The sequence below is a fragment of the Scatophagus argus genome, chromosome 1 (assembly GCF_020382885.2).
Source record: "Scatophagus argus isolate fScaArg1 chromosome 1, fScaArg1.pri, whole genome shotgun sequence".
In the NCBI taxonomy this organism is placed as follows: domain Eukaryota; kingdom Metazoa; phylum Chordata; class Actinopteri; family Scatophagidae; genus Scatophagus; species Scatophagus argus.
In genome coordinates, this window is record NC_058493.1 from 10586409 (window position 1) to 10599947 (window position 13539).

The following is a 13539-nucleotide window of genomic DNA, read 5'->3' on the forward strand; positions in this document are numbered from 1 at the left end:
TGCTTGCTTGAGTTATTCTGAATGTTGGTGATGGAAGATGGTTGTGTAATAATTTCACATAATCTGTATTTCTGTTATGGGAACATTGAATAGCAAATGTTTACTTGCTGTGTTAACATCTTGTAGCATCACATTTGGATGCGATTTAATGAAAACTTAATATAGCAAAGGGGAATCATCAATAAACTATTGCTAGCTATTCCACAGTGTTTCTGGTATTTGGGTAATTTGACTTGATTCAGTTTCTCAGAATCAAAAACTGGCTGAGATGTGTACATAGCAGTACTTTCTTAAAAATATAATAACTGCAATGATGGAAGATGAAACGTGATTCCACCCAGTCAAACTTTAGCAGCGCGTTAATAATTCCAACAGCCTCTGCTGAATGGCCGGCCTGGATAATTTCCTTTTCTGTTGGTTAACAGAAAAAAAAACATTGCTAATCCACTAATGATGTTGCTTCTGTTAGTATTGCTGAAAAATCATAAATTTCCTTGGCTAACATGCTAATTTCTGCGGGGTGCATCATCACCTGCTGATAACTTGTGTGTGTTTCACTCTATATGGAAGAATCCAGACATTCAGTCAGTGAAATCAGGCAAGGCAAATGAATAAATATTCCTTACCATTTTCCAGAGATGGTCACTGTGTGGTCTCTCAGCCTCCTTCGATGGGATATGAAACTGGTATGTTGCCTCTTCAATTGTGTAGCAGGCTGTGCAGTGTGCACACCAGAAATTTACAGAGGGCTATTACTGGCACAATGCTATGTACACAAACTACTGCAGTACTCAAGAGGCTGTCCCAGTATTAGGGAGACAACCTTCAAAGTAAAAGTTTAGTCTGTAACAGTGGTCTGCTGAGTCGAAACCCTCCAAGAACAACAACTGAAAGAGTTTTGACAAGTGCCATTGTAGTCACATTTATCGGTATTCCCTAGATGGTAAAATGTTGATATTAGTAACACATAAGAGCTTTTTATCTAGATATAGCAGATACAGCATCCTGCCCACATAACGTGTGGTTACGGGAAGGATACATCTGTGTTCAGTCTGTGTATTGTGTAACACTGGAGTCTGCCAAATTAACTGTAATTAAACCCAGTGTGCCAGCAGACTTTATGATGCTGTAGGCTTTCTGACCACTAGGTGGAAGCATACACCAAAGTATTTTTTTTCAATTGTAGCCTTATCAGTGAATGCAGGATTTGTCAGAAAGGTAAAGCGAATAAATTGTGTTCGCCTTATTTAGTTATGGCATGTGTAATGTGGTCTCTTTTGCTTAAACCAGTTACAAGCAAACATAAATTATGGGGATGTGTGGCTATTCAAGATTTATTTGTAAGGTAGGCCCGCACACACAGACACAACCTTCTCAAGCTTTGCTATCGTCAAACATTTGAGTGTCTTTCTTCAACATAAGCACAAAGTGCATATTGTGGATATTTTCTAGTGTTCTCAGTGCCAGTGAGATACCGCTCAGCCTATTTATAGTCAACAAGCTGTGTGTCTGCTTAACTGAAATCCAGTGAGTTTATATCCTCAGCTCTCAGATTACAGGGCGTATAATTAAATCACTAGTTTAGCTTTTTCCATCCCAGATTGCAGGGGAAGGAGCTGAAGAGCTGAATAATGATGAGAAACAAACGCAGAATCAGCAAGTTGCTTAAATTCGAGAAAATTCAAACCTTATCTGCTATCATCCATGATGCTCAGTTTACAGCTTTGGAAAGATCTTACTTAAATTATAGCATAAGGCCTGACAGTCTGACTGTGGGTTGTGGCAAGTTTTCTTAAAACAGACCGAGGAGCTCAGATGGTAATGAGATGCAGAATGCAAAGAAAAGATGAGAGTCAGCTCATTTAAATAATTTCATGCAAGAGGCCCCATCTCTGCTGAACTGTCTGGAGCACTGGGTAAAATGCACTGCTGTAGCTGAACTGTTGTCCTGCCATTTACAGTCGAATAGTCTAGTGTCAAAGTACAAACTGAGGAGAAGAATAACAACAACGTACAGCAGTTGCTTGGCTTTAAACATTTTAAATATGACCACAAATTACCCACAAAAACATTGCTGTAGTCATTTAATCGAAGCAATGACAAACCCTATTTATTCACTTCAGAGATCCAGTTTCAGTCATAGGAAATGAAAAAATAGAGATTAGATAGTAAAATAAAAGCTTTCAATGGCCTTCCAAAATGATCTTCAAGTGAAATTTGATGTAAAGAATGTAAGAGAAATGAAAAGCAGGGTGAAGGCACCAGAAAAGGACATACAGAGTGCTAACAGTCACTGATATAGTCCTGTCTCATTCCAACACTACACTTAAAAATCCTTGTTACTTTTTAGGTGACCGTTCAGTATACTTCCACAGGTTTATGTCCCACTAGCACACGGGACAGAAAAAACTGACTGACTTTGAGTTGGGGCTTCATAATCTCACTGTTCCATCCAAGATGCACTGCTTTACAGCACAGATCTGGTCCAGACATGCTACCCTTTAATTATAAGGGCAGTAGCCGACAGTGTAACAGTGCGTTTGTGCTCAGGAGCTCAGGTGTGAATCTCTGGGTGGCCACTGTTATGTGATAGAGTGCCTAAGATGTCATTTCCCCATATTAAACCCTTTCTGGACTCCAACTGTGATATTCATTTAGCTCTTTAAAGAGTCCTATTTGCACAATCATACACATACAGTAAGATAACGTAACGTATTTAATAAAGCCAGACTTACAGACTTGGCAGCTGCAAGTCACACTATTTTACATTGACAGGAAGTGTGTTCACTTTTGAAGAAATATGTAATTATCATGCCCATCATATGGATGATAAATATGACAGCTGACAGGTCCTGTTTGATTATGCTGGGGTTGAAGGCAGCACACTGTTTCATGCTTGTTTTCTGAAAGAAAACATCTTTTAAACGATGACACTGCTGCAGCCACTTAGATAATGACTACACAATGAATGATGGATGTTAGAAATCATGGAACTGGTGGATAACCACATTGTGTACACAAAGCCTTTTCACTGAAGTTGTGTCTTCATGGTTATGATACTATAAGTAATGATGGGGCAGGAGGTACATACATCAGCTATAAACTATTAAGTTGCTGCAGTTCTGCTAAGGTAGGTCTCATGCTTTTACATTACAATGAGCTTCACTTAACACTAATGAATGCTGATATGTCTGTAAATATTTGACAGGGTAATTTTAATATCACATGTCTTTATAATCATATATTGACAACAAACGTTTAATAAAACAGCAGGAAAAACACTTGCAGCACATGCCTCCATCAGTGATGTGTATATTTGAAAAAATGCAGAAAAGTACTTTCCGTACCCTGCTTCACGCTCTCTTAATGATCTCTCATCTCTTAACCCTTACACACACCACTGATTCTTATGATGGCTGTCCAGAAACTGAAGCTCGTTTTCACTGCTGTACTGAACTAGAGTCAGCTGAGCTCCTGGAAAGCAAATGCAAAAACCTCTACATATATACACACACACAAAAGTGTATGCGCATGTGGTAAATATGTATGCATGTGTATTTGTCCACATGAAAAGTGTCACTGATCATCAATCTTTGGTGCTAAATGATGATGGGACCTTAATTAGCAATGAACATAAACACATCCCAAAACACATTTTACACACATTTTACATTTTATATTTGGTAACAATGTTCTAAAACAAAAAACTAAAGCTGCTGAATTTAAACTGACATAGAGGTTGGTATTTCAGGGGTATGGATTATGTGACATATTTTGAGCTGCTCTGTCAGTTTCAGCTCCATTTATGATTACCTTTTCAACACTTGGAGTTTTAAGACAGATGATGTGGTGTGTGACCTGTTAAGCTGGGTCCGGGCTGATGCAAAAGATCTTCCACTTCCTTTTATTGACTGTGAAAAGTAAATCTGCTTTTCAATTTTACAATCAATGAAGCGTTGCCATGAAATATGCAATGCAATCACAGCTGAAATGCAAGCTGACTGTAATTGTTTTCAAGGCTGCGGCAAACAAAAGGCACTTTTCACAGCACAGTGATTTGTTAATAATGAATAGCAAATTACTGTCTTTGCTCTTCATCAAATGGACGGTGACAGCAGATGAGCGGCTCGTGTGGAGAATAAATGAGATCTGTCGCAACATGAACATCAAAAGAGAGACAAGACTTTGAAATTTAGTGGAATTCAGAGAAACAGAAAGACAGACAGACACGGGCTGAAAGTGAAGGAAACAAGGAGGGCACCTTTTTGTTTTTATTAACCCTGAGTCATTCAAGGTAAGATGCTGGATGAGAGTCGTCTGCACAGTCACAGTCAGCTCTATGCATGTGGCCATCAGAGCTTTCGCACACATGGGCAGTCTGTGAGGGAAGAGGCCTATTATGCCTGCCAGCAGCTGGTCTCTGTCTCAGCAGGGGTGTTAGGACATCACTTGGATGAGATTTATTCACAGTGCACCATCCTGTCTGAGGAGAGTTTCCTGCAGAATATTTTGGTCAAGTTAAGGCTGGTTTTGGGTATGATGTCTCAACTGAATACTGACTCAGGGGTAAGGTGTGGCACATCCATGAACATAACTTCTCGGACTGGATTCACAACTTACAGCCGTCTTTGCAGATCACTTGCCAATTAATCGTCAAAAACAAGATCTTGACTTGCAGTTTCACAGGATCATTAGATGTGCTTAAGGACTTCAGGTTGGATGGGAAAAACAGTTTCTACCACAGAGATTAAAATTTAAAATTTGACAGATTGTTAGCTGAAGTCTGGATGCCAGCTGTCATTTCTTTGTACAGCAGAACTGATCTTTATAAGACATAATTACACCCTAGTAATGTTTTATGGACTTACTGGGTTTCACTTTTATGTTAGCGCATGTTTGTATTTGACGTGATCATTGCAACTTGGTTTTGATCAATGGCCCAATCATGAAGCAGTTGTGTATAGATCCATACCTGTTTGCTTACCTGCGTGCGTGTAAGTGCCACATCTGACTATTCCATGTATGTCAACACATCCAAAATGACACTATAAGCTGCCTTGGGAAACAACACAAGAGTTGTGTCAGCATCTGAGAATGGCGTGTAACAAAGCTGCTTTTGATATTGTCAGGAAGTGAGAATAAAATATGTTTCACTGAGAGTCTGGTGTTTGTTTATCATGCCAGATGGTCAAACTTTGAAGAGGGCACCCACTCTGGTCTCTTTTAAGCGCTCTATCATTGGCTGAATGATCAGATTCAACATCTGTAATTATACAACAAAGACAGATTTCTCCCTCTCTCATAAGAGACCATCTGTAATGTCTTAATACAATACAGTAAAACTATGAGTCATCCAAACAGGCTGCATGTCTGCAGATGTGAAAATGAGGATGTGTAGAGATGTTCGTCGGAGCTGAATGTGCACATGAACGTCTCATGCTCCGAGGTTGTAAGAAGGGTCGTGTACAGATCTTACTGAGTGTAGTCTTTTGTGGTCCCAACATTCAAGTAACTATGATGTTGACTTAAGCCAGAAATGAGATGGTTTTGATAGGTTTGATAGGAAGATGGTACTGCTGAAGAGTTCCAAGTGATTCTAGAGGATTTTTTCATCAGTTTGCACGTGACGATGTGCTTTCTGGCACTCACAGTCCACAACAGAGGCACAAACTTTAAAGAAAACCAAACCCAGCTGGGGCCTGTACTGTACTATAATCAAACATGTGTCATCATCATCCCCTATAAGCCAGCTCGCAGCCTGAGATCCTCAAGTGGGTCCCTTTTGGTTGTTCCTAAGTCGAGTTTAAAACCTAAAGGTGACCAGGCTTTTGATGTCACAGCTCCTCGACTTTGGAACGACCTGCCTGAGGAGATAAGGCTCTCAAGATCAGTGAGCTCTTTTAAATTACTTCTTAAAACCCACACTTATAAGCAGGCTTTATGTGAAATCGTCTTTTTACTGTCTTTTAACCACCCTTTTATTGCACTGTTTTAATTTCTTTCTCATTGTATTTTAATTTTCTGTATTTCTTTACTTGCTTGTCTGTTGTGCCTGATTGAAAGTTTTGTTTTTAGCTGGTTATTAAGCACCTTGGAAACCTGGTTTTTAAAATGCTATATGAATAAAGTTATTCTTACTCTTATTCTTCTCATTATTGTTATTGCTATTATTATCATCATCATCATCTGTTTGTCCCTACTGAGTAAACATCAGTCAGTACTGGGTGGCTCATACACACAGTATCAAAAATCAGCTGTATGCACTGATTCACAAAGCTGACATTAATGACAGGGCTGCCCTGTGTGTATATCCATGCCATCATTTCACTCGAAACATTAATGTTCCTCACACAAATTCCTCACATTAACAATATGATTAATCTGAACACACAAGGAGGAGTTTGAGGTGGTTGAAGGGGCTGTGGCAGCACACAGTGTCGGCACAAGCCTGTCAGCAGTACAGTAGTACAGCAGTACAAGAGCAGCAACAAGCGACCACATTGCAAAAAATACATGACAAAATATAATTGGTAAATTAAATAATTTTATTTTTTTTCAAAACTTTTTGAATATTTAAGTGTTTACTTAATCACTTAATGAATTGGATTTTAAGAGCAGCAATTGAATTAACCAGTAATTACTGTGCATTATTCAGTTTGATGACAATACTCAAAAAAAAAAAAACAGACAGAGGTTGTCTTAAAGGTCTCTGTGGCATTCACACCTATAAATAATCTGATATTCATATATCTAAAAATGTTTTTTAAAGCATGTTCTGTTAGATTTGGTCCATATGTGACTGTTTGCAATTGGACTTCTAAAATTTAATCCAATTGCGTTAAAATTAAGTGGAGCCACTTTCCTCTTCTTGCCTTCTGCATAAAAGGACAGGACTGAATAGCATAAACTGGACTCACACATGCATGTGTCAAAACATGTATTTTATTCATTTATCTTAAAAAATTAAAATAAAGTGCTTTTTATGTACAATATAATAAAAACAACAATCACAATCTCAATAATACAAAAAATACAGTTCACAATGTTATTTGTACACAACAAATAAAAAAAGAAATCATGCAGGCAAGACCACATTTGTCTAATAGTTACTCAGTCAACTAAGCTTATGGCATTCAGTATGCTGAGGCAGAGCTGTTGCTGTGTCTCATTGCTGAGCCAATATGGTGGATTTGAAGCTGTGCTTGCATGTTACTGCAGGACTACATCGTGCAGCACAAAAGATTAATTACTTCTCTGATTTTGTTTCTTTGTAGTATGACTGTTTAAACAAACTCCTGAAAAGATGATGCAATGGATTTCCTACTTAAGCTGTTTTAGGAAAATATACTGCTGTAGTTGTTCTACAAAATGCAATATAGTTGGCTACATTCATGTCCAGTACAGCATGTTGCATTTCTGAGGAGCCACTCAAAATGAAGCATCAATCACCATGGTAGTATTTGCTTTTTAATGAAAAGCACGTCATTAATAAATATGCATTTATGACACAGTATTGACCTTTTTTGACACTGTTAACTTTTAAATTCAAATGATATTGTAAATTCAGCTGTTCTAGATGAGATTAGGAAATATTATTATTATTATTAATAAACACTGACCTGTTCAGAAAAATGTTTTCTATGTGCACAGCATCACTTTTGACACAAGCAAAGACTGCAGAAAGGTACAAGATTTTGAGCAGCTCCCAGTCTTATTGTTTGCAGGTAAAGTCTATGGTGGCTTGGCTGAATCTGTAAATCTTCTGTTGACCCGTGTTGTGGAGCTGAGTGTACCCATGGAGGGCTACAATCACACCATTCACCACATTTCTGTTGGTGAGGTCACAGCTGGGTGGTGAACAATGGTTAAAGGCAGAACAACTTGATATCTGAAAGGCATTTTGAAAGTCTGTTGTGAGGTTATCCACCAAGCATCTCAAAGCAGGGTATTCAGCCACCATGTTAGATTTTAGAATATCTGCCTTAGCTGTGACAAGCAATGCCCGGCACCAAAGCTTTTAGCATCCGATTCATTCGTATTATACAGTTGTTGTGTTTACTTAACTTGGAAGTTTCACAGTGGTAAATAGGAAGCTGCAGTCAACATCCAGTTAGCTTATATTAGTATAAAGACTAGTAACTGGCGAAAACTAGTCCAGTCTGCTTCTGTACAAAGGTAACAAATCAGTCACAATCATGAATGAAAACTATATTACTAAACCTCAGGGTGTTATTGGACAGGTTTTGTTACCTCAGGTTAGCAATCTCCCCGTTTCCAGCCTTTATGCTAAGCTAAGCTAAGCTAACAGGCTGCTGGTGTAGCTTCATATTTAGTGTGCAGACAAGAGAGGTCTCTATCTTCTTGTCTAACTCACAGCAAGAAAGTGAATAAGCCTATTTTCTCCAATATCAAACTACCCCTTTAATTCAGTATAGCATGAAAATAAAAACAAATATGTCCTCCTGCTTTGACATGCTTGTTAAAACCAGGTCAGGTGCTGAACTAACAGCACGGTGAAAAATGTGCAGCAATCTGTGCAAGGGTTGAAGTATATGCTGAAGTAGGCAGCAAAGCTCTATGAAAACAAAATATCAGCAGTGTTCACTCTCTATTTTCAAGACTATCTCTACAACACATCTTGCACAAGGTCCCTTAGAAACACACAATATTAAGCACAGATACTGTATATACACAACAAAAACTGAAAAAAGGAAACACTGACCACTGCTGTGCAGTGCTTGCTGTGCAATTACTTTGTTAACTTGTAGCAGTTACATAGCATTTTGTTGTCTGCTCAGTGTTTAAAATGACAAAATGTTTATTCTGTATGATACTGGAATATATAGCTGTAAGCTTACTTGATCATTACAGTGAACTGGTGATGTATTCTAAGACACGTGGTGCCATATTGTCCCTACGGCCGTGTAAGTGTTTTTCATTCAGATTTACACAACAACCAAATTCCTACATCTTTGGAAAACTCTGCTTGTTTAGTCTTAAACGTCTAAGCAATATGTGGGTGCAAGAGTGTTTGTGATGGCTGCACTGGTCCCTGTAATAACTGATTTCTAAAAATCATGTTCCTTAGCAGCCACACTTTACATCTTTCAGTAGTTGCCTTTCTGTGAATTTGCTCCAATTTTACAGACATGTGCAAATCTGTTAAGTATTCAAGACCCTGATTACTTGTGCTTTCACATTAACTTCAACTTGACATCTGACTGAGTGTGGTGAATGCCATGTATGTAAGAAATGCAACCTGATGGGGGAGGTTCTACTGAGCCAATGCCACACTCAGTGCAACTACATCACTACATAGTGCAGCTGCAGTCTGGACAAGAGACCACAGAGTATTTTTTTTCTCCACAATAGTGATGGCTGTTACTAGCTGTTATGTGACTTTTTTCATTTTCACAATGGGCTTTTTAGCACTTAAAAAAAGTTTGTGTTGTTCATCAAGCCCAATAGTCTCAAATTGGTTGTGTATGCATGTTTCAGTGTATATTAAGAAGGCATATAACTCCTTTAAGGGCAGTTGAAAGAAAAGTGGAATATTTTCTCACAACCCGCAAGACAAGTTTTCACATGAAGAAATCTCCATGCCATATCCTTTGGCCCCAGCACAGTCTCATAGGTTCATTATGAGCTAACAGTCTTAAAGAAATTTCCAACCTTGCACTTCACATTTGTTTATTGTTAGTGCCACTTTACGTTCTGTGAAAGCCAACTCTGGTTCCATCACCATGTGCTCTTCGACAGTGATCAATGTTAACACAAAGCATGGCAGTGGTCATGACAGAATGGCACTATTGCATTTAGAGAAGACAATCAAGTTATTTCTGCTTTTTGGCACAGTGCACATGATGACTTCAGTGCCGCCCTGAACATGGTAGAGGTGTGGACGAGGCCCTTTTGTCTTGGCTCTCTTTTTTTTTACTGTCCGCTTTGACTGTCTCTTTCCATATTCACCTCAAAAAGGTGTCTGTATCAATTTATGAGAACATTAGGGTAACTGCAGGTCAATGCTGAAGAGCAGGACTGTCTCAGATAAGCAGAGCAATGGGTTCACCATATTGTCCACGGTGCAGTGATGTGTGAATAAAACAGACGTTCTTTGAACTACAGCGTACATTCAGGAGTAAAGGTCAGTATTTAGACCCTGGAGCACAATTTATGAACACATTTCTTTGATCATCTGTGGTAGAAGTTGCAGTCCTTTTAATTGTTGTTTGTTAAGAGGGCTCGATTTTGTTCTCCTGGTGTGCCTTAATGTTCCATCATCTTTATCCTCATACAGTCATGACACTTATTCAGCAAAAGGGAATGACTGTGCTTCTGACTTCTGACCTCCCGAATGTGTGGATCATAATGAAAAGGCAATACATGTATTATATTCTCCCAAACATGAAGTCTTGGTCACCGTGTAGCTGCAGCTTGGTTTTAATCTGCATAATGACAGAAATCTAGATTCTGTAGCGTCTATCTTCTGCAGAGCATGTGCAAGTCTACACATACTCAAATAGAGCTGGGCAACATATCAATATTTATTATTCATGATTTGTTGTTTTAATCACATCATGTGATGGAGATCAAAAAGACAATTTAATGATGGATCATACCTAAACAGATACTGTAATAAATACTGATACCAGAAGAAGCTCTTCTGTTGATTTTGTTATTTTCCTCTTCAAATTGCCCAGCCCTATACTCTCACACATTAGTGGCCATTAGCAGCCACGAGAATGACTCAAACAAAGACTGTCTCATAACTATTCTTAGCAGCTGCCACGGCTCGTGATCCTGGTTAAAACCGAGGTGTTGTGCTGCGTCGTCTTCCTGCCTTTCAGCAGCAAACTGGGCCGACCTCTGGCTTCGGAGTGGAAATAGTTAAATGAAATGACCTCCGCACTGATCACAGAAGAAAGATGACTAAAATAAAATATGTGCTGTGATGTAGAAGGATGTCGGGGTCTCCTCTCCTTTGCTCGGTAGCCTGTATCCTTCATGGAGATACAGTGCGGCATCTTTTTAGTGAACACTGTGCTCTCATACGATAGAGTCTTTGATCTCTGAGCCGAGCCTGACTCTGGGCCGAGGACAGGTTGGGGAGTATTCCACGTGGCTCTCCTTCAGGTTAAGAGGTCGCCTGTCGGAAGCCTCAGAAAAGCTCTTGCTGTTGTCTGGCGAGGACTCGTGGGTGGGCGTGCTGCAGATGTAGTTGTCATTTAACGTCTGGTAGCCCTTGTGATCAGAAGTGGAAACAGGGATCGTGTTACCGTTTAGGGGTAAGCTCTCTGCAGGCTTTCCCACTATCCTTGGCTTCTTCTGCTGCATGTTAGGGCACTCACCCTGCTTCAGCATGGACTTCATGTGATCTCGGTTCCTGTAGATGACGAACAAGGAGAAGACCACAAGGGAGAATGCTAGCAGGGCACACACGACGATCAGTTCGTTCCAGTAAGTTTTCGTGTGGACCTGCTCAGAACGGGACTCGCCGGGCAGTATGATGGTCTCCTCTCGCTCAATGTACGGTGTACGTGAGTGACCGATCAGAGTGGTGCTTTCCTGGCGGGGCTCTGCCCGCACACAGTAATTGGCCAACAGCTGGCGGAAACCTTCCTCTTCTGACCAGCACTCGTAGGTCTCGATCCTGTCGGCTTGAGCCACAACTACCAGGTTCCCCTCAGGAGTAGCGTAGAGGAACTGGCTGGCGCTGTCACTGTAACGCCACCTCCTCTGTGCCAGGTTAGAGCGCAGCTTACAGGGCAGGACCCTGAATGTGTTGGCTGGGATAGTAATGAGCTTGCAATGAGTGCCACCTATTTAAAAAACAAGAACAATATTACTTCAAAACATTTTCAAGATTTCATTCAAGTAATAATTTACCAATTAATAAGGAATATGCTTAATATAAAAGACTAGTTCAACAATTTCCGAAGACTGATACCACCCTCACATCTATTTTTTTTAAATACAGAGCTACCATCCATTAATGGTTAGCTTAGCTTAGCATAAAGGCTGGATGAGAGGGGAAACAGCTAGTCTTGTTCTGTCCAGAGGTAATAAAACCTGTGTAACAGCACCTGTAAAGCTCACAAATTAATATATTCATATATGTATATCTTTTCAACATATACAAAAAAATAAATGTCTAAAATGATCGCATATTGTACAATATCTAATTCAAACTATAGTTTACATGAATGAGTAAATGAGCAGCTCCAAAATATTGTACATGAAACTGCTTAGCGTTTTGTGCCTTCATAACAATCAGTTCTTCTCTGACACCTCTATGAGTGCATGAGCTGATGTCTGACACCACTTTAATAAAAAAGCACTATACACAGAGGGCACACTCACGAGAAGCTGCTGGTCTGGCAGATCTGGCACTGGGAAAAGTCCTGTTACAAATCGCTGATGTATCAGCCTCCTCCACATCCTGCTGCCAGTGACTGAAACAAAACAAAGCAACAGTGTGAGGGTCAGCTGTAATGAGAGGCGAGGCACCTTGTCTGGACACAGCCATTTCTCTCTCCAAGCCTGTCATTTAAAACCTATGAGTATAGCTTCAACAGTATAACACATGCAGAGAATAATGCTCTTTCAGAGGCTACCTGACACATGACTATGAGTGTTTGCATAATTATTTAGTGTTTGTTTGGCTGTTTGTTAACATCAAAAACACATTTGTCTGAAGTCTATCCAGGTGGAATAAGGTGACATAATGTAATTTCCCAACCAAAGGCTTTCTCCATGCCTTAAATTATTTTTTCAATTTTTTTTGTCAGAATAATTTCTGGTTGTTCCAGTTTTGGAGTTTAGTTTTGAGTGGTGAAGTAAACTGGAGTTTTATTTATTTACTCATTTGTTAAAAAATAATTTATCAAACAAATCAAATCTATTAAGGTAGCTTAATGAACAAATATTACTGTACTGACTGTGAGTTCAAGTAAATGAACAAAGTGAATGTTCAGGAACAGTTGAGGAATTTGTGGTCTGTGTATGTGTTCTCTCACCTGTCAGGTGGAGCCATCCTGACATCCCTGCACAGCCGCCCGGTCCAGGCACAGTAGGGGTCTCTGGACAACACACACTCTCCACAGCTCAGGTAGTTGGAGCAGTTGGCCACAGGAACCTCCACCAGGCCGGAGTTGGATGACACAAACAACAGACCCTGCAGAGCAGAAAAACCATGTGTGATCGTGTGCGATACAAATCACACATTAAAGTCATTAAAGGATGAATACAGAGTAGGGCAGTACTTCTGCTTTGGGTTGCAGAGTTCTGACTTCAGAAAGGGACAACATGTTAAAAGAATTACTTATGATCAACAGAAGAATATAACCTAAACAAATGGTTAACATGGTGGTGCAGTGGTTAGCACTGTTGTCTCACAGCAAGAGGGTTAAGGGTTCAAATGCCAGTCTGGGCCCTTCTGTGCAGGGTTTGCATGTTCTCCCTGTGCCTGCGTGGGTTTTTTCCAGGTACTCCAGCTTTTTCCCACAGTCCCAAAAACAACATTAGGTTAATTGGCCACTC

General features: G+C 39.7%; 1 protein-coding gene across 3 annotated transcripts in view; it reads right to left on the reverse strand.

The window, feature by feature from the left end:
* Positions 1-7447: 7447 nt before the first annotated feature.
* The window catches only part of sema4bb (sema domain, immunoglobulin domain (Ig), transmembrane domain (TM) and short cytoplasmic domain, (semaphorin) 4Bb), a 54296-nt gene continuing 48204 nt past the window's right edge, over positions 7448-13539 (reverse strand). For all 3 annotated transcript variants that reach the window (XM_046380219.1, XM_046380043.1, XM_046380137.1), the window contains exons 13-15: positions 13017-13174; positions 12361-12452; positions 7448-11819 (exon numbers count right to left, since the gene is read on the reverse strand). In XM_046380219.1, coding sequence (XP_046236175.1) covers positions 11047-11819; positions 12361-12452; positions 13017-13174 — 1023 coding nt within the window. In that variant the 3' untranslated portion in view covers positions 7448-11046. The remainder of the gene's footprint in view (positions 11820-12360; positions 12453-13016; positions 13175-13539) is intronic.